Here is a 24,512-nt window from a genome sequence, read left to right on the forward strand (position 1 = left end):
TGTTCTGTTATTTCAGTGTGAATCCTTGCATGCCTGCCAGTCGCTGGCGCCGCTTGTTGAAACTAAAACGAAAAAAAAAAACTCTTTCAAGATTGTCATTGGCTTCTTTTTCACCCCACCACTATTCTTAGCAAAAAAGGTCGCCATTTCTTCTGTTTACTGTTCGCTAAAAACTATCAAATGCACTCAAAAGCCTAAAATCTAAAAAAAGTTTACAGGAATCGACCAATCGAGCGAGCGAGCGAGCGAGCGAGCGAGCGAATGCTATTCCCCACATGGTATCTATAACTCGCTCTTGCGCATGCGCGCAATTCACGAGTTAAAAATCGCTGTTAATTTTAACTTTACAACACAAGTCTGCAATTTGTACCATTGATACACAAAAACAGATTTTGGAGATAAAAATATATCTCACCGCCTCAATGTAAGTATGAGTACAGAAATAGACCATAGAACAAATAAACATGATATCAGGCGCTGCACAGTCTCCTGAACATCTAAGGGTTTAACCGCTTTTATCTTGCCGCAGTTTGTTAATTGTTTCTGTATCTATGATATTAAATGACGGGTCAAACTAACCAATGATATTATAGGTGTAGGGGCCATTTTTTGTCGGGGGAGGGGGAGGAAGTGAACTACTCGCCAAGGGTAGGGTCATACGATAAACTAACATTGGCCTACATGTGAAATAAATATTTCTTACACATGAATCTATCAAATGAGCCCAAAAACACGTTAAAAGAAACAGCTGTCTCTGCCATTTCGACGGCTGAAGATATCAATGATACGATCCATTGTTGACTACAAAGTTGGCATATGCCCTTTTTACTGTTAATAAATGCGATGTTACTGACACGCTGTTGCTCCATAGTGCTACAGAGGTAATACGGTGGTGCAATTCTGATGTCAGCTGCGTTTGTCTTTGCAGGTGATTACCTACAAGGTCTTGAAGGCTGCGCAAATGGAGTTTGTCTGAGTGCCCTGTCTTCTTGTAATTCGAACTTAGAACTGGTTAACAACCACTTAATTTTCAAACCCATTGCTGACACTATCTCCCACTCGCTGTTGAAACTTTAATCACTACGACACTGGCGTAAGGTCTGAATGGTCATGTCGGGATTTCTTCAACTGCAGATGACATCGACCGTCTTCCCTGAAGATATCGGCACAGACTATAAGAGTCGCTCAAAGTTAAATACAGTCCGAAGATGAATTTAACTGGCTCTACCACGCTTACTTAAGCTAAAAATAAAAAATGTCTCTTTCAAAGAAAAAAAAGAAACGAACCGGAACATGGAAACTTTTGCGAAAATTGGCTTTGCCAAAATTTCTCTCGCTGCACAAAAAATCTGAATTGCCCAAAATTTGGGAGGGGAAGGGAGGGTTGGCAGCCCCAGCTCCCCCGGCCCGTGCGCTCATGGGTGCTATGACCTGTTTCTTCAATCAAACACATTTAAGTTTCAGGTAAATTTCATATTATTTAGACGGGTCTGGTCAAAGCGTGAATACCGCGGCATTGTCGCTGACCAACTGGAGACTGTATGTGTGGAACAATCTGCATGATAATACAGATCGTGGAAAGACTAAGGTACAGAAATATCTAAAAAATGCAATGAAAAGAAAATTTAGTGTTAGAGCCAATTTGTCGTGGCCATCTCTGAAAAAAGACTATTGAGAAATGCTGCCGAACTAAAAATATCAATTAACAATTCAGTGCATTCTAGCAAGCAGGTAAAGTACAAGGTCATCATCAAATTATTTCCTATAAAACTTATAAAACATATTTTTTTCCACTAAGACTGTCTTCTCGGCATTTTTTATAGGATTGCTCATTTAACAGGGTGAAATCTGATAAAGCTATTTAAATTTCAAAATTTCTATTCCAGCGTGAAAAATAATCTGAAGCATTCAAGGCTTATATTCTAGAGATAAATTCTGTTATCCGACAACAGTAACAGATGTGACCCTTACGCTGATAAAAAAAGAAAACCTTTAAGTCTTGTAGAAAATTAAAACACCTGGTTCTAATTAGTAGAAACATCACTTTCGAGAACATATCAACAGGAGAAACAACAATATCGTTGTTGATTTTAACTTCGCAAAACGAGCCTACAATTTGTTCCATTAATACACAAAAACAGATTTTAGAGATGAAAATATATCTCACCGCCTCAATATAAGCATGAATACCGTAATCGACCATAGAAAAAACAAACACGACATCAGGCGCTTCAGAGTCCACAGAAACGCTCTCCTGAACATCTAAGGGTTTGCCCGCTTTTATCGTGCCGCAGTTTGTAGCTTACCACACTGTTATCTGTGATATTTAATGGCGGGTCAAACTAACCAATGCTATCATGGGTGCCGGCACGGGCCATTTTTTACCGGAAGAGGGGGGGGGGGGGGAAGGGAGAGGAAGTGAACCACTTGCCTAAAAAGTTTTGCAAGTTTCCCAAATGTATATGAAACAGTCGAAGAGGGGCCGGCAAGGGTTTTACTATAAACTAACATAGGCCTACATACGAAATGAATATATTCTTTAGTATGAATCTATCATATGAGCCCATAACACACGTTAAAAGAAATACAGAGTTGTCTCTGCCATTTCGACGGCTGACGGTATCAATGATACCATCCATTTTTGACTACAGAGTTGGCATATGCCCTTTCAATGTTATGTTAATAAGAGCGGTGTCACTGACACGTTGTTGCTTCATAGTGCCACAGAGGTAAGTTTTTAATCGGCGCAACGGACTCGATGATCGTTCTGTGGAACACGATGTGGCAGGTATCACTGCAAGAACAAGTACCACTTTAGAACACTCTGGAAACGTATCAAATAAATCATTCTCGTGCATTAACCCTAGCATCTCTGAAACAGTCATCATTTGTGGTCTAATTCGCGCACAAGACGAAATCTCGCGTACATTTTTTTCTCAGCTTCCAGAATCTCGCCGCCGATTTTGTAAGATTTGACATTGTCGCAGAAGCTTTCTTTATCAGGTGTTTCACTGTGACAGATATTCCCAAAGCACAGATTATTTCTACTAAACCTGAGCTCAAGCTCGGACAGCACCACGTCGATGGAAGCATAGTAAGTGTTCATACGGTGGTACAATTCCGATGTCTGCTGCGTTTGTCTTTGCACGTGATCACCTACAAGGTCGTGAAGGCTGCGCGATGGCGTTTCTCAGAGTGCCCAGGCTTCTCGTAATTCAAACTGAGAACTGGTTAACCACCTCTTAATTTTCAAACCCATTACTGACACTATCTGCCATAAGCTGCTGAAACTTTCTTCATTACGACTCTGGCGTACGGTCTGTATGATCATGTCGGCATTTCTACAACTGCAGATGGCGGCGACCGTCTTCCCCTGAAGATGTCGGCACATACTATAAGTGTTACTCAGAATTACTTTCAGTACTCACAGTCCGAAGATGAATTCAACTGACTTTACCACGCCTACTTAAGCTTAAAATAAAAAGTATCGCTTTCAAAGAAAAAACAGACAAAACGAAACACGGAAACTTGTGTAAAAATTGGTTTTGCCAAAATTTCTCTTGCTGCCAAAAAATTCTGAGTTTCCCAAAACTTAGGAGGGGAAAGGGGGGGGTGGTAGCCCATAGCTCCCCCGGCCCGTACGCTCATGGGTGCTATCACCCGTTTCTTCAATCAAACACATAATAGTTTCAGTTAAATTTGATATCATTGAGACGAGTCTGTAATTTGTACCATCATTAACTGTCGACAGATTTTGAACACACCACCTCATGATAAGTTTGAGTCTAACATGCGGCATTTAAAAATTATTTTAGAATGGATCCAATAACATAAATACCGAAATCGAGCTTAAGACAAATGAACATTATATCACAGACTATATCGAACTTTCCTTCTCAATATTTCTCTTTTGATCAGAGTAGATAGATTTTGTGGCCCAGATTTTTCTGCGTAATTTCTCTGAATCTGAGTGAAACATTGGTCTGTTGGTCAGTACGTGCTTCATTAGTGAACTGATGAGGATATCACAGCCAAGTTGTTTACCCGGTGTGTGGGTTCGAGAAGCTTCAGATATCCTTATCATTTAGCTCCAGCGCTCTTTAATTAAGGTTGTTAGTTTAGCATGATAACTAACAGTTTGCATTTAATGAAATTCGGTAGGATATAAATAGGCACGTACATAAGGAGATATTTTACAGCGACCACAAAGCATTCGCGCGAAACAACCATCGAAGTATGGGAAAGCTTCTGATTCTCGCTGCTTTGTCATTTTTCTCATTCAAAATAGGAGTAAGTTCCATGGGAACAACCACCAGTCCTCAACAACAGAATCCACAAACTGGCGCTGACAAAGACCCATGTGAGGTACTCTTGAGCATGCTTTATCCACGATTATTTACTAAAAATCGCATGTACTTTAGGTACTTTAGGTATTTGTCATACTTCAGTTTACCACTCACGTCTGCCAAGCTAAGAGCAAAACAAATCCCTCGTCAATCATTAGTTTTGAAAGACAAAGTAGAACATTGTTGCGAAGAGTTTTCTTTAAGGGATATCTCTACAACGTTATGAGATATTTCAATTTTGCGAGCTTTTTCTTCTAAACGAAGCTAAATTATCAACGTGATTAGTTTCTGAAGAAACCGCTGTACTACTTGGGCAGACAAGTAAATATCAATGAACATCAAGTACGTTCATCCAGTCGTTATATGTTCTTTTTTCTTTCTCAGAAATCCGTTTTTGCTCACGGATTTTCTGGAATTCCGGGATCGAATGGCATACCAGGAATGCCGGGAATTCCTGGCGCCCCAGGGCCGCAAGGACAACAAGGAAAAGATGGAGCTAAGGGGGAGCCTGGTGTCAAGGGACCGAGAGGTATGACGGGAACAAGAGGACTAAAAGGAAATCCAGGGTCACTTGGTAAAAATGGTGCACCTGGAATGACGGGAATAAAAGGAGATAAAGGTCGTGAAGGGTCACGTGGCAGCAGTGGACCGCCAGGAATCAAGGGTGTGAAAGGAGAGCAGGGATCTAAAGGAGAGAAAGGAGAAATCGTGAATAGTGCAGTGTCACAGACCAACTGGAAACAGTGTGTGTGGAAAAATGAAGATGGTAGAGATAGTGGAAAGATTAAGGTACAGAAATATCTAGAAAATGCAATAAATAAATTAAGCGTTAGAGCCTATTTGTCATGGCCATCTCTGAAAGAGTCTTTAGAGAGATGCAGCCAAACTAAAAATATCAATTAAACATTCTGTGAATTCTTGAAGGCAGGAAAAGTACAAGGTCATCATCCAATTGTTTCCTTTAACACTCTTATAAAACATTTCTTTTGCACTAAGACTGTCTTCTTGGCATTTTTTTATAGGATTGTCCATTCAACAAGCTGCAGTCTGATACAGCTATTAAAGTCTCATTCCAGGGAAATACAAAAGTCCAAGGCACTTCACAAACATGCAACCGGTGGTTCTTCAAGTTTAATGGTAATGAATGCAGTGGACCAATGACAATTGAGGCTGCTGTGTACAACTACTGGTCATCTGGGAATCCTAATCTGCTTCATCACAGATCATTTGAGGGATACTGTGAAAACATTCCACAGGGCAGGGTTACTGTGGAGTTATGGGTAGGACAGTGTCCCAGTGGTCATACACTGGGTGATGCTTACACTGGATGGTCATCAGTATCCCGGATAATGATAGAGGAAGTGTCTAGAGCCCAGTCCTAATCAGCCCTGTCATCCTCACCTAAGGACTGGAGTAGAATATTCTCTTTTTCATTCATCCATTATTTTAGATTTCCTAATATTCTCACATTCCCATACCGCCCAAAAATTGTAGTTACTGTTTGTCACAAGTACTATTTTTCCCTGATAATGTTGGATGTTATGAGGATTCCTTTATTCCAATCTAAACCTGTTTTTTTAATCACGTGTACTTTTCTTTGTACTGTTTAATTTATGCTATGTACCTTCGTCCCCTCTTGAAAATTTTTTCCTGAATTATTTTAAGTTTGTCTCTGCGTTACAATAAAACTGTTTGACATGTGTTAGTCAACAAAACGGTAGTTTCTCTAATCATTAGTGATACAACTATGTGCTTCTTTGCATTTTTGGTTACATTACAAACCAAATATGATCTCTCACTTTTTTCCATTATTTCTACCATCTTTTTCTCAGTATCTTGAAAAATAGCCTTGAAACCCTTTAAAACACTAAGTGAAGACAAGAGATTCCTTGAGTGATAAAAAATTGAAGGAAAAATGTTTATCATGGAATCTCACAACTGATTCAGTATTTTTCAATTTACAACTAGTTTCTTTTCATGGAAATATGTGAGCCTCCATGGGAAAACAGACACTAACGCTTTTCCGTTAAACGGGTTTAGAAAGAAGATTTGAAACGGATAATAAACGGCTAACTCAAGCGTTTTAATAGTTTCCATAACCGCTTAAAACGGATGGCAAGAAATTTAAACGGTTGACCAAAGTCCAAAACCGGATGGCTTAGGCCTTCAAACGGTTGACCAAAAATTAAAAACGGATAGCATGAAACATTAAACAGTTTACCAAAGTCCAAAAACGGATAGCACACACTGTTAAACGGTTGACCAAATATAAAAAAGAAAAGCACGAAAAGTTAAACGGTTGACCAAAGTCCAAAAACGGATAGCTCACTCCGTTAAACGGTTGAGCAAAAATAAAAACGGTTAGCCCCAAACGTTAAACGGTTGACCAAATTCCAAAAACGGATAGCTTAAACCGAGAAACGGTAGACCAAAATCGACAAACGGAGAGCTAAAAATCAATGTTAAACGGTTGTGGTTGAGCGGGCGAGATCTTCTGCGGAAAAACTTTCCGAGTGACAACGGATAATTATCTTAAAGCGAAAACATTAAGCATGATAATTTGAAAAATAATAACTAGTATATACTTGCGCATTTTACTTGTGGGTTAATTACTGCCGCTTTCGTGTGACATGATGAAATAAGCGCAATTTACTGAGAATAGTTTCGCTGCCAAATATCTCGAACGGCTACTGCGAGAAACTCATAATCTTCTCCTTTGTTTATTCTTATTATTATTGAAAATGAACTTCATGTTTCTTTGATTCTGAAGTTTGGCGAAACAAATTTGCATACGCAATGCCGCCACCTTGTCGGAAGCCGAGACGCTTCAAGGTCAAATAACGCAAAGAAGTTCCATTGCAAATAAAAGGTCGAATCGATGTCACGCACCAAGCGGGGCTGTTGAAATGATTGTCAATAAAACCAAGAAAGATAAAACAAGATGATATAAACAGAAAGAGAGCAGCCAAATTAGCAATCCAATTCGGCAGTCCATCGACTCGGGGTCTGCGAAATAAACCAACCCAGCTCAATGCGGCTGAAACACATCCCGATAAATGCTAGACAACATAAGGTCAGTTCAACTTTATTAACACTACAAGGAACGAACAAGTTTATTTACATGTTTGCTAAGGCGACACTTCGAATTAATTTTACTTTTGATGGAATTCCGCACTTTTTCTTTCTCCTTGGCAGATTCAATTGGAAAACGGCTAAAACACTAGCACCTTCAACGCTTGAAGTTTTGTAACATCTAGCTTCTGTTTATGTGGGTGTCGTCAATGTTGCTGTTGCTCAGCTCTTCCGAGGTAAGAAAGGCTAAAGTTTCAGAGCGTACCGGTGCCTCTCTTTTTCCTTTTCCAAGACGCCTCGCACCTCTTTCGATTTGCTGGGCGTCACCAATTATCGTATGACGTCTTCACCGACTTTGTCGTCCTCGAGGGCTGATGATTGGAGTGCCGGTGTTATTATATTTTTTCCATCCTGTTTGTTCTTGTACATCCTTTCGATTTTCTGGTACATCTGGACTTTCTTTATGATAAAAAACAAATAAAAATGGCAATGGGTGACAGTCTTTTGGACAGTTTAAAAGAAAGTAAAAAGTTTTAGGGCCTGTTTACATGGAGGTGAGGGACCCCAGGTAAGTGAGGTATGCAATCTTACAATCCCGGGGTACTGGGGTGAGGTTTCTTGAGGTTGTTTGTTGCGCTTGCAATCAAGGAGTTTAAACAGAGGCGTCCCAAGCTCTCATCTCGAAAAAGACGAAAGATTAATTCTCGGACACATGTATTTATTCATGAAAGCGTCACGCGTTGTGTCATGCGGTGTTTGGTTTCGCGATGAACCGTTGACTAGATGCGTTATACGGAATAGTTTGGGAAACGAAATATGGTCGATTTACAACTCTAAATACTCCGAAATGTGAACATTTTACACTCCTTGTGTGTCCGTTGTGGTTTCTAATGATTTCTGCCATGAGACGGCTAAGAAATGTACAAAGTTTTAAAACATACATGTTTCGCTTTTGAGCTTTTTGCCATGAAAGTGACCCCGGCTAGGCGGGTTACACCACCTTGACACGTTTACATGGCAAATTGTCACCCCGGCTGGCAGGGTTACCCTACCTGGCAGAACGTGATCAAAATAAAATAAGAAATTATATGGACAGGCGGGTTACCCCACCTACGCGGGTTACCTCACCTACCTGGGGTTCCCCACCTCCATGTAAACAGGCCCTTAGTGAGCAAAGTAAGGAATTATCGTAGATGTTAAGAATTCATGACTATAAAACAAACTTATTTCTCTCTTCGAGAGAAAATTGGTTTAAAAACGAATCAGCTCACGCAAAAGGATACACGGAAACGATCAGTTCTGTTAGAAAAAAAAACTCTGTTAACCCTCTAAATCCCATTGGTGACCAAGACAGAGTTTCTCCTTACAATGTCAATACAATATGAAGCAGAAAAGTGATGAGGATATATGAAAACATCAAGTTCTCCAAACTCACATCACAAGAATTGTGTCGCAGGCAGTAAGGAGAATTACTAATGAGATCTTGGGAGTGAAAATGTTAACCAAATATTAAACTTCTTACTTGTATGTCCTACAGATAAAGTTTATGTCAGAAAAGAGTCAGAAAGATGTCTAGAAAGAAGAAAACAAGAACAAGAAAACACAAATAAACAGCAGGGTGTAAAACCATAAATTTTAAGGATGCCTGCTGGGGTATCCTGGCCTTGATATTTAACTTTATTTACAGTCAGTTCAGCAACTTGCCTGGCAGAAAGTCAAGTGGTGCACTTGTACTACAGACCAAATCTGGTGAGACTGTTTTGTTGTGTTTATTTTATGATTCATGAACATAGGAGATAGAAGATCCTGACTGTAAAAGTTACCTTTTGATTGACAAATATCTCAGCAAGGTTTCCTTTTTCTAGTCCAGAAACTTGACTCTTTACTCTCAAGATTTGTTATGTTTTTTCCTGAGCTACTAAATAAAACATTTGTAATGTAGCTCTGTATATACATTTTTTTACAAAGCTCAGAGAATTAAGAGTTGTATCTTGTATCTGATAATTTAAATTATTACAATAACAACTTCCTTACTGAATGATACAGTGGAATTAGGGAGAGAAATTTCACACTAATCACTTTTTGGAATTTATTGCAGGTTTCACTGATTTCAATAATTAACTAGAGCTGCCATGTTTAGGTGAAGGTCTTTGTTACCAGAAATTTTCCACTTGCAGCCATGAAAACCCTGATCAACAGGGAGTAAAATTGTTGTGAAAAAGTTTTGATTCTGTCAAAAGCTGGCCTATTCCAAGTTGACATTCATGAAGTACTCAATCAGCTTCCAACTTAATTCTCCTCTACCCTATGTTACAAAGATTGACTAAGGACTGGGAATGGTGGAAAATTCAAGGAGACAGTTGAAAGTGAAAGGTTTTAAAAAAATTTCATCATTTTCATTATCCAAGAATTGTATGCATAATGAAGCATGGAGCTGTGCAGAAATCTAACCCAGTCACTTTGCGACTACGAAAGGAAAAATCAACAGCGGCCTTTCAAAACTACAAGCGATCGTCATGCGGCAAACAAAGTCTTATTATTTAAAGTGCTCGTCAAAAATTCATACGGAAAATTATTCAACAAAAATGACCCAATTAAAATAATATTTGTTCGTACTATTGATAAAGCTTTGATTAATAAAAAACAAATATAAATAAAAGAAGATAGTAACTTTACCAGAACAACGTACACGATTAATAGTTACGCTTACTTACAAAAATTTTCCTTTCCAATGCGAACCTTCATCATAAATAGCTCAATTCCAGCCCCAGAAATGAAAAACGCTGGCAAGAATCTATAGACAACGAGACACCGTACAATCGTTCTTATTTTTCTTGAAACACGGACTTCTCAAAGGTAAAAAAGCCCGCTGTAGTTTCAAACGGCCGCCATGTTGAATATCAGCATATTTGATGAAACAATTCTTTGAACTTTTCACCGCTTGTCTATTTGCTACGGGCGCATAACTTTCTTGTAAACAGGAGAATAACGATAGGCTAATGATTTGGTGGGTGTGATTGTATGTATGCCTTTGGTCACGACAAAAACTTAACGCAATCACGGATAACAGGATACAGAATCAAGAGCAATCCCTTCGTTACAGCCCTTACCTGTGAGTGGTATTTTATATTTCTGCCTTAATCAAACGAGATGACTTGTTTGCCACTCTGCGTTAGAATAAGCTTAGAGAAAAACATGTCTGCTGTTGATATGCACTTTGATGGATTAGGCATTTTTACCAATTAATTATTTTTGTTTTACAGCACAAAAAATCATGAGTTTGTAATGAAGCTAAAGAAACAAATAATTTGAAAGACGAAGGCAAAAGCGCCGGGGAAAGTCCAAAAAAGCAAATGTCTGAGGAAGATGTGATGAAACTTGAGCTTCCAGAACATCTAGGCTACAGAGGGAGTCTGAAGCTTCAGAAAAAGAAAAAAAGTGGATTAAAAACGTTTTCATTTTCATCACCACGTTAGAGAAATGATTAGTTAGACGTTTTGTTTCAGATGGTGATTGCTAGATTGATAAAACTCAACAAGTAATATGTGCATCTATTTTGGACTGAAGAAATGTAAAATGGTTTCCGTGTTTACATAGCCTGATGTAAACACGCGGGAGGTTGGGAGAACACGAGATAAGCGTAGGAAACCACGACGCGAAGCGGAGTGGTTTCTAGCTTCCAAAGGAGAGCAAAAATTTATGCCCATGTTTACTTTACTGAAAGGTGTGGAATAAGAGTCCTTGGGTGAGAGCGCAGTGATTAAATAGAGCAGAGACCCTTTGGCTAATTCTTGCCATGCACTGAACAGAAAGCAAAGTTAGAAGTTCATTACAAAATATATATATATATATATATATATATATATATATATATATATATAGAGAGAGAGAGAGAGAGAGAGAGAGAGTTAGATTGCTATGCGTATTTGCTACTATAAGTGCGTATTTGCTATTGTAGCAAATACTCACCGCGTATTTGCTACCGTAGCAAATACTCACACTGCGTATTTGCTACCACAAATGCGTATTTGCTACCGTAGCAAATACGCCTAGTGCGTATTTGCTACCACGAATGCGTATTTGCTACAGTAGCAGATAGTCGTACCACAAATGCGTATATGTTTCTATTTTCAAATCTTTATATTAATAATTGTAAGCCTTTTACCTGTTGCCTATTCATTTAAGGCTCCACGTTTCACTTCGTGTGAAGTGCATTGAGTCCTATCGTGATGTACTTGTGTTTTGTATATCAATAATAAAAGTATAGATACATTTTAACAGAAACCCTGTCCCTTTTTAACTGAATGTATGCCCAAAAGAAGAAAGTTCTAAGAAGAAAGCTTCAGAAGCACGAGGAAGATTTTAAGAAACTGATCACCAGTGAAAATCTCTACCAAATCTGCCATGGTGATCAGCGAATAAATGCAATAAAACAGCTTGGCAATTCGTCAAAGGAAACCAGTCAGGGGGCCGAGGTTCAAAGGATAATCAGCGACAAAACTCACTGCGAAGTAAGGGATTGGTTGATGACTCGTCTCGTCATCGACAATAGTGGAAGAAGTGTGGTCATTGCAAACATGACCGTAGCTGAATTCAAGGACGCCGTTTATCACTCGGGTACAGACGAAGACCAGGCTCGTTACAGAATTCTTGTTAGTAACCACAAAACAGGTGACCAGTATGGTTCTGCGGTTATCTGGGTATATGACGATTTGTACCAAATGATGGACATGTACCTTAGAACTGTACGAAGCCAGTTAACGGCAGCTACCCCACAGGTTGAACAACTATTCATTTCAAGCAACGGGATGCCCCTAACATCTTCGCAGGTATCAACGTCGGTATGGCGAACTTTCCAGAGAGAGGGGATTGTGACAGAGGGAAGAATATCTGCCACAATTATACGGAAGTCTCTTGCTACTGGTATGCATGTCCACATGCCAGATGAAAAGGATCATCTCGCTGCCCTAGCCCAGCATAAGACCCTGACACAAGCCAGGTATTATCGTGTCCACGATAAGCTTGTCGAAACTGACCTTGGCCGAAGGGCAGTGAGCAAACTTGTTGCCCTCAAATCAAGCAACGTTCATCAGCCACAGAATGATCCCAAGGAGACTAAAGTAGTCCCAAAGCCGTGGAAGAGGGAGGAAACGGAACATCTGAAGGAGCTATTTAAACAAGACCTCGAGACAGGCGCTATCGAGGAGGCCAACGTGAAGGAAAAACTAACAACAACAACGCTTCTGGAGGAACGCCCCTTGAAGGCTGTGGTCTTAAAGCTCCGGAGACTAAGAGAAGAACACATGAAAGGTTGCGAGCCCCCATCTGACATAGAGTCTGCTGAAGCGAAAGTCAAGAGGTATCTTGATTCAGCCCAACCAGAAGCTGCGCCATCATCCATATCGCATATCACAGGCTCGGTATCTGCTGAATCTTCAAGGTTATGGAAAAAATTCACGGAAGAGCAGGCAACCCATCTTTTCAAATTAACCAAAGACCTTATTGAAGCTAACGCTATCAAGAAAGAAGTCGTCTGGCAGCGGGTGAAAGGCGACAAAAGGTAATTGTACTTGTTTGTCATGCACAAAAAAATCCTACAAACATAAATGCAAAAGAAAGAAAGATGGTAAACAAGGGAAGTAACGGGAGTTCATTAGCAGGAAACAATAAGGCATATAACATACCTAAAGACCCCTCGTGATCTCACAGATGAAAAGGTTATACATTACAATTAGTGAAATAGACTGATTAAATGATCATCAGGCTGCGTAATTAATTCATAGTATCAGAGTAACACTTGTTATTTAGTTGCGTTTCGTTTTATATTCAAAGTCTACAGGGGTGTTTTCTTGTTAGTTAGGTTTGCTTTTATCGGAGTGTGTTAAAAGTCTTTTCCTTAGTTACCTAACAGCATCATTAATGAATAGGCATCAGTTCAACACTGTTGTCAATTACTAAAACGCTCCAGAATGTTATAAGAAACAAAAATGACGACGGTAAAATGTGGGTTAGAATAATCACTAGTTCCCTGATAACGTCGTTAATTAATCGCACTATATCTCCCACGCGATTATCAATAACTAAAGGTTGCTTTCTACTTATTATACCTAGACGCAACTAAATAACGGGTGTACCCTGATAGTATTATTAAGCCCAAATAATGGATCAAAAACGTTGTTTTTAACAATAAGAGCAAAGGCGAGCATAGTTAAGTAACCGTATATGTGGGCTTCTTCGGCTTTGAGTGAGTTAAAGAGTCAGTTTTAATTGTTACCTGACAGCGTCGTTAACGATTGCGCAGGTCGTCTACAATACCGACTTGCACTTATAAGAACCAAAGGACGGTTTAAATCTGATAGTATCATTAAGGCCGTGTAACGTAACAGATCAAAAACTATGCTCTTGACTACTAAAGGAATGCCTACAACATAGGTTAATTCGGCCTGAACCGAACAATATGCCAATCGTTAACGTTGAGTTTAAAGACCTTTTTAGTTCCCTGACAGCGACAGCAATAAATGCTTTTCGATAGCTACCTGACAGCGTCGTTCAGTGAATGCGCAACAGATCGTCTATACGATTAAGGATCACTGAGGTGCACCTAGTTGTGTTTTCTTAACCTTGGAAGTTGACACCACACCTGTGCTCTATGCGAGATAGCGGCACATAAGACTGTGTGAAAAATAATGTGAAGCATTGAAGGCTTACATTCTAGAGATAAATTCCGTTATCCAATAACAGTAACAGATGTGACCCTTACGTTGATAAAAAAAAACTTCAAGTCTTGTAGAAAATGAAACACCTAAATTAGTGGTAATTATAAAAACATTATTTTCGAGAACATACCAAAAAGAGACACAAAAATATCGTTCTTAATTTGAACTACACAAAGGCGAGTCTGCAATTTGTACCATTAATACACAAAAACAGACTTTGGAGATGAAAATATATCTGAAATATCAAAGGGCTTGACCGCTTTTATCCTGCCGCAGTTTGTCAATTACAACGCTGTGATCTGTGATATTTAAAAGCATGAACGGAATATTGTCACAGACCAACTGGAGACTGTATGTGTGGAAAATATATGATAGACAGAGATCGTATGATAGAGATCGTGGAAAGATTAAGATACAGAAATATCCAGAAAATGCCATGAAAAATAAATTAAGTGTTAGAGCCAATTTGTCATGGCCATCTCTGAAAGACACTTTTGAGAATTGCTATCAAACTAAAAATATCAATTAACAATTCTGTTCATTCCAGCAGGCAGGAAAAGTACAAGGTCATCATCAAATTATTTCTTATAACACTCTTATAAAACATGAATTTTTCCACAAGACTGTCTTCTCGGTATAATTTATGGGATTGCTCGTTTAACAAGCTGCATTCGGATACAGCTATTTAAATTTAAAATTTTTCATTCCAGCGAGATAGCGGCACATAAACTGTGTGGAAAATAATCTGAAGCATTAAAGGCTTACATATCAGAGATAAATTCTTTTATCCGATAACAGTAACAGATGTGATCCTTAAGCTGATAAAGAAAAACCTTTAAGTCTTGTAGAAAAATGAAACACTTAAAATAGTGGTAATTAGTAGAAACATCACTTTCGAGAACATACCAACATGAGCCACAAAAATATCGTTCTTAATTTTAACAACACAACACGAGCCCACAATTTGTGCCATTAATACACAAAAACAGACTTTGGAGGTGAAAATATATCTCACAGAATATAAGCATGAATACCGCACCCGACCATAGAAAAAATAAACCTGATATCAGGCGCTTCAGAGTCGCAGAAACGCTCTCCTGAACATCTGAGGGCTTGACCGCTTTTATCATGTCGCAGTTTGCGAATTACAACACTGTTATCTGTGATATTTAATGGTGTGTCAAACTAACTAATGCTATCATGGGTGCCGCTACAGGCCATTTTTTTGCCGGAGGAGAGGGATTGAACCACTTGCCGGTCAATGTTACATTAATAAGAGCGCGTACATAAGGAGATATATATATATATTTCAGTCACAGATCACGAACTAGCCACACAAAGTAACCATCGAAGTATGGCGAGGCTTCTGTTCCTCGCTGCTTTGTTATTTTTCTCATCCAAAACAGGAGTAAGTTCCATGGGAACAACCACCAGTCCTCAACAATGGAATCCACAAGCTGGCGCTAGCAAAGACCCATGTGAGAAAACGAAAGTGATCTTCGCAATAGCGAACACTACTTGAGCAGTAGTGAATATATAACGCCTGGAAAAAATTCAGGCCTGTACGGTATTTGAACCAATAACCTCTGCGATACCTGTACTTTTTAGTTTATGCTATGTACCGGTTAAGACCACTTCATTCCCTCCTGAGAATTTTTTCCCGAATTATTTTGAGTTTGTCTCTGCTTTTCAATAGAACTGTTTAATATATGTTAGTCCACAAAATAATAGTTTCTTGAATCATTAGTGATACAACTGTATGTGTAAGCCGGATACGATCTTTCAATATTTTCCATTATTTCTTTCATCTTTTTCTCATTATCTCGAAAAATAGTCTTGAAACCTTTTTAAACATTAAATGAAGACAAGAGATTTGTTGCGTGATCACAAATTGAAAGGACAATGTTTATCATGGAATCTCACAACTGATTAACTATTTTTTAAATTGAATTGTATTCACAACTAGTTTCTTTTTATGGAAATATATTTTCTCCATCCTGTTTGTTCTAGAAACACCTTCGGATCTGGGGGTACATCTGGAATTTCCTTAAAATAAAAAGTAAATACAAAATGTCAAAGGGTCAGTGAGCACAGAGAGCCTAAGCTCGTAACAAGAGTATCTATAATTTTCCTTTTAGTCAAACGATGAGATGTATATTGGCGGTTTAATTAAGCAAAACATTACTCTTGCCTTGCAGAAGCAGTCTTTTGTATTAGCGAGTTTGAAAAAAAGTAAGATGAAGATGAAGATGTTACAAATTCATGACTATAAAATAAACTCCCTTTACTTAATCACTTTGTATTGTCCTTTACCTGATCTCACTGAATGCAATTTGGTAAGTTAATAAAACATCTTATTCCCATTTTCCTGTTTAATCCATACTCGTTCCCAGTCCTTAGTCACTTTTAGTAACAGAGGGCAGAGGAGAATTTAGTTGGAAGCTGATTGTGTACTTCATGAATGACAACTTGGAATAGGTCAGCTTTTGACAGTTTCAAAACTTTTTCATAACAATTTTACCCCCTTTTGATCAGGGTTTCCATGCCTGCAAGTGGAAAACTTCTGGTAACAAAGAACTTCCCCTAAAAATTGTAGTTTTAGTTGATTATTGACAATTAGTAAAACCTACAATCAATTCCATTTAGAAATGTTTTACGTGGCAGCTCAGGAGAACAAAAACAGACAAATCTTGAGAATAAAGAGTCAAGTTTCTAGACTGCTTACAAACAAATATAACCCAGCTGATCTTTCACTCAAGTTTTGGAGTAAGGGAGTAAGTACACTAAGCTAACACTGTAAGATTTCAACCTATCGGATGTATTATTGGAAATTATATTGTATCCAACGATTTTATTCTGGAATGCATTGCGTTTCACTTGTCATATTGCTTTTTGTTAGCCAAATAAAGATTTACTTGTTGAAACTAGACAACCAAGCGATCGACAAAAATAACACTGAAGAACATAGTCCCTGTGCAAATGTTAACTACATTAACTTATGCATATTGTGTTACGATTGTTCGGACCTACCTGGAAGATCAAAGACATCAAAGGTCAGGCGAAGGTCAGCAAAGGACGGAAAAGACCAGAAAACAGTTTGACAGCTGCCATGGTTTATTGATCTTTGTAAGACTCTATTTACTTTGAATGAGCAAGCACAGAGAGCCCAAACTCATAAAAATAGTTCCTTTAGTCAAAACATGAGATGTGAAATGAAATTTTCATTAAACTAAACATCACTCTTGTCATGCAGAGGAGGCTACAGTATTATACAAATCTGCATAGCGTAATCTAACGTATTAAAGAAGTACTGGGATTTACTAAATGTAAACTCACGTACCGAATAAAAATCGTTTCTCTTTGATGAAAAGCAATCCCATTGGTCATGGGATTTTTCTCATTAGTTAAAAATATTGTTTGACTAATCAGAAGGGTAATACGGTTTTTTTTCACAAGTGGGAAAATTGTATCGGTTTTCCCGCCTTTTGGAGCGGCATGCGAAGTAATTGAGAGTGAATGTTTGCAACGCTCCTGAAGGTAAGATTAAATTTTTCACCCGTATTCAGTGCATAATTTTGATAGCATCAACTGCATAATTATAATAGCAAGAGCATCGAGGATAATGCCGAAATAATGAGGTAAGTTAAAAAAAAATCCCTTTGGTGTTACACTTTGACAAAAGATTAATTTTGTAGCCTGAGTGATGGCCATAATGAAACTGCTTTTCTTGCTCCCACTTAAAGAATTTGCAAGTTTTTCCTTCTGATAGTAGGAATGGGGAGGGGGGGGAGGGAGGGGGAGTGCACGCGCTTATTGATATCTATGCGCTGTGCATGATGCGCAGTGCATGGTGTGCAGTGCATGGCGCGTAGTGCAATACTAAAGAATCATGAGCTCATATATTATTATTTTGAGCTTATTGAAAAATTCTAAGCATGATGTTTGTCATAACGCCATGTTTCTAGGGGGGTACACTCGAAAACAATGTTACTCGAAACTAATCTGAAACTAAATGCCACTTTTAATGAGCATACGCTGATCATACATGAGCGTGTGTACAGGAAGACGGATAATTCAGGTCTTCAAAAACGCCATACTGAACATCTAAGCTAATTAAAGTGTTGACATGTCTTAAAAGTATTGTCCAATAGGAGATTTTGTTGTAAATCGCACACAATTTTCAGAATTTTCAACACAAAGCTACGTAATTTCAGGCCGTGAATTCGAGTAAACAACGATTCAAGCATGGTAAATCTATTACGCGAATCTTTTACATGCAAGAAATTGGTACGTTTTTTTCGCTTCTAAGCAGTAAATTTAGCTTTCCTTTAAAAGTAGCTTCAGTCTGGAAAATTTTCTTGGTCTAGAAGCTTAGGATGATCTTAGCTTCGTCTCGAACAACTCACGAGTCTCTCGTGCTCTCCAAACCTCCCGCATGTATCCATGGCATATCTGGATATACGCACGCTAAGCATGAAGAACATGACACATCCTGCACTGCAACTGAGGCGAGCTCGTGACCAATCATCTTCCTCAGATGCCAAGTCATAAACACGGCCATGCTGGTTGTCTTCTGATGATCTTCATGGATGATCATGGATAATCACAACTTCTGGGAAGCTCTAGGAAATTCACCCAATAAGGAAACAAGGAAAGGAAATAAAGCTGTTTTCGATAACACCTTACCTTATCCCTTCTGAAATCACTGGTCATTTTTGCCATCTGATTGGTTCTCAACAGTGCGATTCATTGGAGGTCAGTGTGTTATATATATGCTATAACGTTACTTTCTCAAATATTAAAAATCGAATTCGAAGTAGAGGAAAAGCAAAACATACATGTACACAGTTATCAGACAGTAATTTTTTAAACGATACTCGCTTCTAGAGTTACAAGAAAAGCGTCAGATCTATGGATCAGCCAAGAAAAGCGTGGATAAGTGTAAGTCCACCGCACTGTTTACCTCCGCCAGGAAGAGTTAAAGCTTAACACCCAATCCTTCACGTGACTCCCCTGACGAAACGAATTTACATCGCTCAATATTTTTCGGTTGTTTGTTTTAGATATTATCGCAGAATACCTGATCACCGTCCAAAGGCCAAACGGAAATCACGTCACTGACCATATCAAATCTCTCTTCCTCCTTAATGTGTCACGTTTGATCAGAGAAGGGATGCTACGTGGCCTAAATTTTCCGGTTAATTTCTCTGAATTTATGTAGATTACGTGCTTCATTAATGAACGTGATAAGGATATCATAGTCAAGTTATTTATCCGTGTGTGATTTCGAGTAGTTTCAGACTTCCTTTCCATTTGATTAGCTCCATCGCTTCCTTGTTAAAATTCTTATTTTAGAATGGTAGTTGAGAGTTTACATTTAAAGGAAATTCTTTAGGATACAAAAAGGCACGTACAGAAGGAAATGCTTCACAACGAACAAAGTCAGTGTGTAAACATCCGATTATGGCCGTCATTCATCTGTATTCATTAACACGCCAGCTAGATCAAGTAACAGATACTTAACAGTTTCGTTTGCTAAATTGAAAGATTTTGTTAAACTTCTTTGAGGTTAAATTTTGTAAAATAAACAAAAGGTCAATATGCTTAATTAAGAACTAAGGTTGTACTAAGAAATGTTAAATATATTTCAGAGAAAAATTTACCTCTGTTCCAGAGGAGATCTAACAAAGTAGTCATGAGGTACTGTAATAGTTCTTGACTGACAAATGATAACTCGCCCCTTCAAAAAAGCGTTAGCTAATTTAAAAAAAAAAAAAACCTCGACAATTTTCAATGAGCATGCGTTATCTATACGTGAATTTATGTACAGGAAGATAGACAATTCATGCAGTTTTCTAATTCTCTGAAATGAGCTTGAGGTCTCCAGGAACACTATACTGAACATCTGACGGCTTGGCCGCTTTAATACTGCCGCATTTTTCTTATTACAACACGGTTTTCTGTGATACTAACGACTGGCCGGGTCAAAATAACTAAAAATATCCCGCATTTCCTCAATCAAAAACATTATTGTTTCAGTTTAACAAGATTTGCAGCATGAGGCGTCTGAAATTTGTACCGTTAATACATATGGTTAAGTTTGAAGATGAAAATCTATCACACTACGTCAGAGAGGTCTAACACTCGGTATTTAGAACGTTTAATAATTAATGCAGAATACGTGAGTACCGTCCAAAGGCCAAACAAAGATCACGATCACAGACTTTATCAAATTTCTATGCCTCCTCAATATGTCACGTTTGATCAGGATAGGAACATTTCATTTCCGGGAAATTCTATATATTTATAGGGGGTACGTGCTTCATTAAAAACGTGATAAGGATATCAGAGTTAAGTTGTTTACCCGTGTGGGACCTCGAGTAGCTTGAGACTTCCTTATCATTTAGCTCCATCGCTTCCTGCAGTTTACATTTCGAGGAAATTCTCTAGGATATAAATAGGCGCGTACATAAGGAGATATTTATTTCAGTCATAGAAGTAAAGTGACCAACAGAGTATGGCGAAGCTTCTGATACTCGCTGCTATGTTATTTTTATCATCCAAAACAGGAGTAAGTTCCGTGGGAACAACCACCAGTCCTCAACAACAGACAAAACCTGGCGCCGCTGACAAAGACCCATGTGAGGTACTCTTAACCATGCTTCATCCACAGTTGCTTACTACAAAATCGCATGTACTTCATGCCGTGTTCATTTTTCATACCTCAGTTTACCACTCATGTCTACCAAGCTAAGCGCAAAACAAATCCCTTATCAATCATAAGTTTTCAAAGACAAAGTAGAGCATTGCTGTAAAAAATTTCTTTTTTACGGATACCTTCAGAATGTTATGCGATCATTCAATGTTCCTAAAACGAAGCTAAATTCTCAACGTGAGTTTATTCTAAAGAAACTGCTGTGCTACTTCGGCGGACATGTAAATATCAATGAATATCAAGTACGTCCATCCAATTACCATAAGTTCTTTTTTCTTTCTCAGAAGTCTGTTTTTGCTCGCGGATTTTCTGGGATTCCAGGATCGAATGGTATACCAGGAATGCCGGGAATTCCAGGCGTTCCAGGGCTGCAAGGACCACAAGGAAAAGATGGAGCTAAGGGAGAGCCTGGTGTCAAGGGACCAAGAGGTATGACGGGAACAAGAGGACAAAAGGGAAATCCAGGGTCACTTGGTAAAAATGGTGCACCTGGAATGACCGGAATAAAAGGAGATAAAGGTGACGAGGGGTCACGTGGCAGCAGTGGATCGCCAGGAATCAAGGGTGTGAAAGGAGAGCAGGGATCTAAAGGAGAGAAAGGAGAAATCGTGAATAGTGCAGTGTCACAGACCAACTGGAAACAGTGTGTGTGGAAAAATGCTGATAGTAGAGATAGTGGAAAGATTAAGGTACAGAAATATCTAGAAAATGCAATGAAAAATCAAAGTGCTCTATGAGCAAACTCGTGAATTGACACATGATTTTTTGGATTATGTTTAATGTTATCTGGTTTAGGGAATTTTGTGGTTGATTGTCGTATCTAGAGTACGAGTAGTAGTTCAGTATTCGCTAATGTAGCAAAGAAACAAAGTAACGTTGGGACAAGAAGGCATTACAATTGAAATGATCATGCTATTACATTTGACAAGGGTGTATGATGTCAACGTATATCATTTTTGTTTCTGGTTCAAAAGAAAAGGTTGGAAGTAAATGTGGGTGAAAAGTGAAATTTACTGTCTATCATTGTAAATATTAGAAAATCAAGGCAATACTGTCTTAGTGAAAACATTAACGATTCCCTCTTTATCAAATGAGACAAATGGGAACGAGTTTTGAGTGATATAATTAAGCCAAGACTGCCACCGTCATTTTGGATCTCCGCCCGGGTAGATTTTAGTCACGTGCTAGGCAACGTATAATCAATAACAAGATAGAATTTCATTTCAGGCCTATTTATCAATTTTGTGGTGTATAACTTTCGCGTTTTAGTACGTAATATGTATTTTGAATCTTCAAATTGTCTTGAAACTTAAAAAAAAAAAAAAATTCGTTAAAAATTCACTGAAAATCGGTAGCTAAAATTGTTTGTTTAGGTGTTATTTTATTTTCGTGTTAACTTGTAATTTCATCAGTCGCCTGCATCTTCTGTTGCTTCACATAGAAAAACACACGACACGAAACGTAATGATCGATATTGTCCGTAATCTAACGCTATAACAGAAAAAGCTTTTGAACATGTGTAAACTTCGTGCGCTTCGCAGTAAGTGATATTTTCTATGAATCTTCGGATTGTTTTCAAGTTCAAGGATTGTGAATTACAATTTTATGAAAAACGAAGGTTATTCTGTTATTTCAGTGTGAATCCTTGCATGCCTGCCAGTCGCTGGCGCCGCTTGTTGAAACTAAAACGAAAAAAAACACTCTTTTAAGATTATCATTGACTTCTTTTTCACCCCACCACTATTCTTAGCGACAAAGGTCGTCATTTCGTTTGTTTGTTGCTCGCCAAAGAACTATCAAATGCACTCAAAAGCCTAAAATCGAAAAAAAGTTTACAGGAATCGACCAATCGAGCGAGCGAGCGAGTGCTATTCCCCACATCGTATCTATAACTCGCTCTTGCGCATGCGCACAATTCACGAGTTTAAAATGAATTGAGTGTTAGAGCCAATTTGTTAGGCCATCTTTGAAATAGACTTGAGAAATGCCGCCGAACTAAAAATAGCAATTAACAAATTTGTGCATTTTAGCAGGCAGGAAAAGCACAAGGTCATCATCAAATTATTTCACTCTTGTAAATCATTTTTTTGCACTATGACTGTTTTCATGGCATTTTTTATAGGATTGCTCATTCTACAAGGTGCAGTCTGAGACAGCTATTAAAGTCTCATTCCACGGAAATATGAGAGTCTATGGCACTTCACATAAATGCAACCGGTGGTTCATCAAGTTTAATGGAAATGAATGCAGCGGACCAATGACAATTGAGGCTGCTGTGTACAACTATTGGCCATCTGGGAATCCTAATCTGCTTCATCACAGATCATTTGAGGGATACTGTGAAAACATTCCACAGGGCAGGGTTACTGTGGAGTTGTGGGTGGGAAAGTGTCCCAGTTACACACTGGGTGATGCTTACACTGGATGGAACTCAGTATCCCGCATAATGATTGAGGAAGTGTCTAGAGCCCAATCCTAATCAGCACTGTTATCTTCACCTGAGGACTGGAGTAGAATATTCTCTTTTTCATTCATCCATTATTTTAGATTCAGAATTTTCTCACATTTTCCATACTGCCTAAAAATTGAAGTTACTATTTGTCACAACTACTATTTTGCCCTGATAATGTTAGATGTTACGAAGATTTGTTTATTCCAATTTCAACCTTCTGCTTCTTTTTAATCACATGTACTTTTCTTTGTACTTTTATGCTATGCACCAGTAGATACCTTCATCCCCTCTTAAAAATTTTTTTCCTGAATTATTTTAGGTTTGTCTCTGCATTGGAATAAAACCGTTTGACATGTGTTAGTCAACAAAATGGTAGTTTCTCTAATCATTAGTGATACAACTCTATGTGCTTCTTTGCATTTTTCGTTACATTACAAACCAGATATAATCTCTCACTTTTTATCATTATTTCTATCATTTTTTTCTCAGTATCTTGCAAATTAGTCTTGAAACCCTTTAAAAACATGAAATGAAGACAAAAGATTAGTAGCATGATCACAAGTTGATGGGAAAATGTTTATCATGGAATTCCACAATTGATTCAATATTTTTAAATTGAATTGAATTCACAACTAGTCTTTTTATGAAAATATATTTTCTCTATCCTGTTTGTTCTGGAAAGTCTTTGGATCTGGGGGTACATCTAGAATTTCCTTAAAAATAAAAAGTAGATACAAAATGTCAAAAAGTCAGTGAGCACAGACAGCCCAAGCACATAACAAGTGTATCTATCATTTTTAACTCGTGAATTGCGCGCATGCGCAAGAGCGAGTTATAGATACGATGTGGGGAATAGCATTCGCTCGCTCGCTCGCTCGCTCGCTTGATTGGTCGATTCCTGTAAACTTTTTTTAGATTTTAGGCTTTTGAGTACATTTGATAGTTTTTGGCGAGCAATAAACAGACGAAATGGCGACCTTTGTTGCTAAGAATAGTGGTGGGGTGAAAAAGAAGCCAATGATAATCTTAAAAGAGTTTTTTTTTTCGTTTTAGTTTCAACAAGCGGCGCCAGCGACTGGCAAGCATTCAAGGATTCACACTGAAATAACAACAACCTTCGTTTTTCATAAAATTGTAATTTACAATCCTTGAACTTGAAAACAATCCGAAGATTCATTGAAAATATCACTTACTGTGAAGCGCTCGGAGTT

At 38.3% G+C, this 24,512-nt stretch overlaps 2 protein-coding genes across 3 annotated transcripts; both read left to right on the forward strand.

The window, feature by feature from the left end:
• The first annotated feature begins 4,049 nt into the window (after window positions 1-4,049).
• On the forward strand, window positions 4,050-6,061 carry LOC149044958 (uncharacterized). Its single transcript, XM_089207352.1, has 3 exons — window positions 4,050-4,365; window positions 4,731-5,135; window positions 5,369-6,061. The coding sequence occupies exons 1-3, from the start codon at window positions 4,237-4,239 to the stop codon at window positions 5,726-5,728; spliced, it is 894 nt and encodes a 297-aa protein (XP_089063478.1). The 5' UTR covers window positions 4,050-4,236; the 3' UTR covers window positions 5,729-6,061.
• Window positions 6,062-15,488: 9,427 nt separating this feature from the next.
• On the forward strand, window positions 15,489-23,671 carry LOC149044959 (uncharacterized). 2 transcript variants are annotated; one of them, XM_089207353.1, is made up of 3 exons: window positions 15,489-15,626; window positions 21,137-21,538; window positions 22,972-23,671. In XM_089207353.1, the coding sequence occupies exons 1-3, from the start codon at window positions 15,489-15,491 to the stop codon at window positions 23,326-23,328; spliced, it is 897 nt and encodes a 298-aa protein (XP_089063479.1). In that variant the 3' UTR covers window positions 23,329-23,671. The 2 variants fall into 2 exon arrangements, with proteins under 2 accessions (XP_089063479.1, XP_089063481.1); XM_089207355.1 differs by lacking the exon at window positions 15,489-15,626 and adding an exon at window positions 20,652-20,780 and having other exon boundaries at window positions 21,134-21,538.
• Window positions 23,672-24,512: the final 841 nt, after the last annotated feature.

Source organism: Pocillopora damicornis, chromosome 5 (assembly GCF_964200805.1).
Source record: "Pocillopora damicornis chromosome 5, jaPocDami1.2, whole genome shotgun sequence".
NCBI classification, from domain to species: domain Eukaryota; kingdom Metazoa; phylum Cnidaria; class Anthozoa; order Scleractinia; family Pocilloporidae; genus Pocillopora; species Pocillopora damicornis.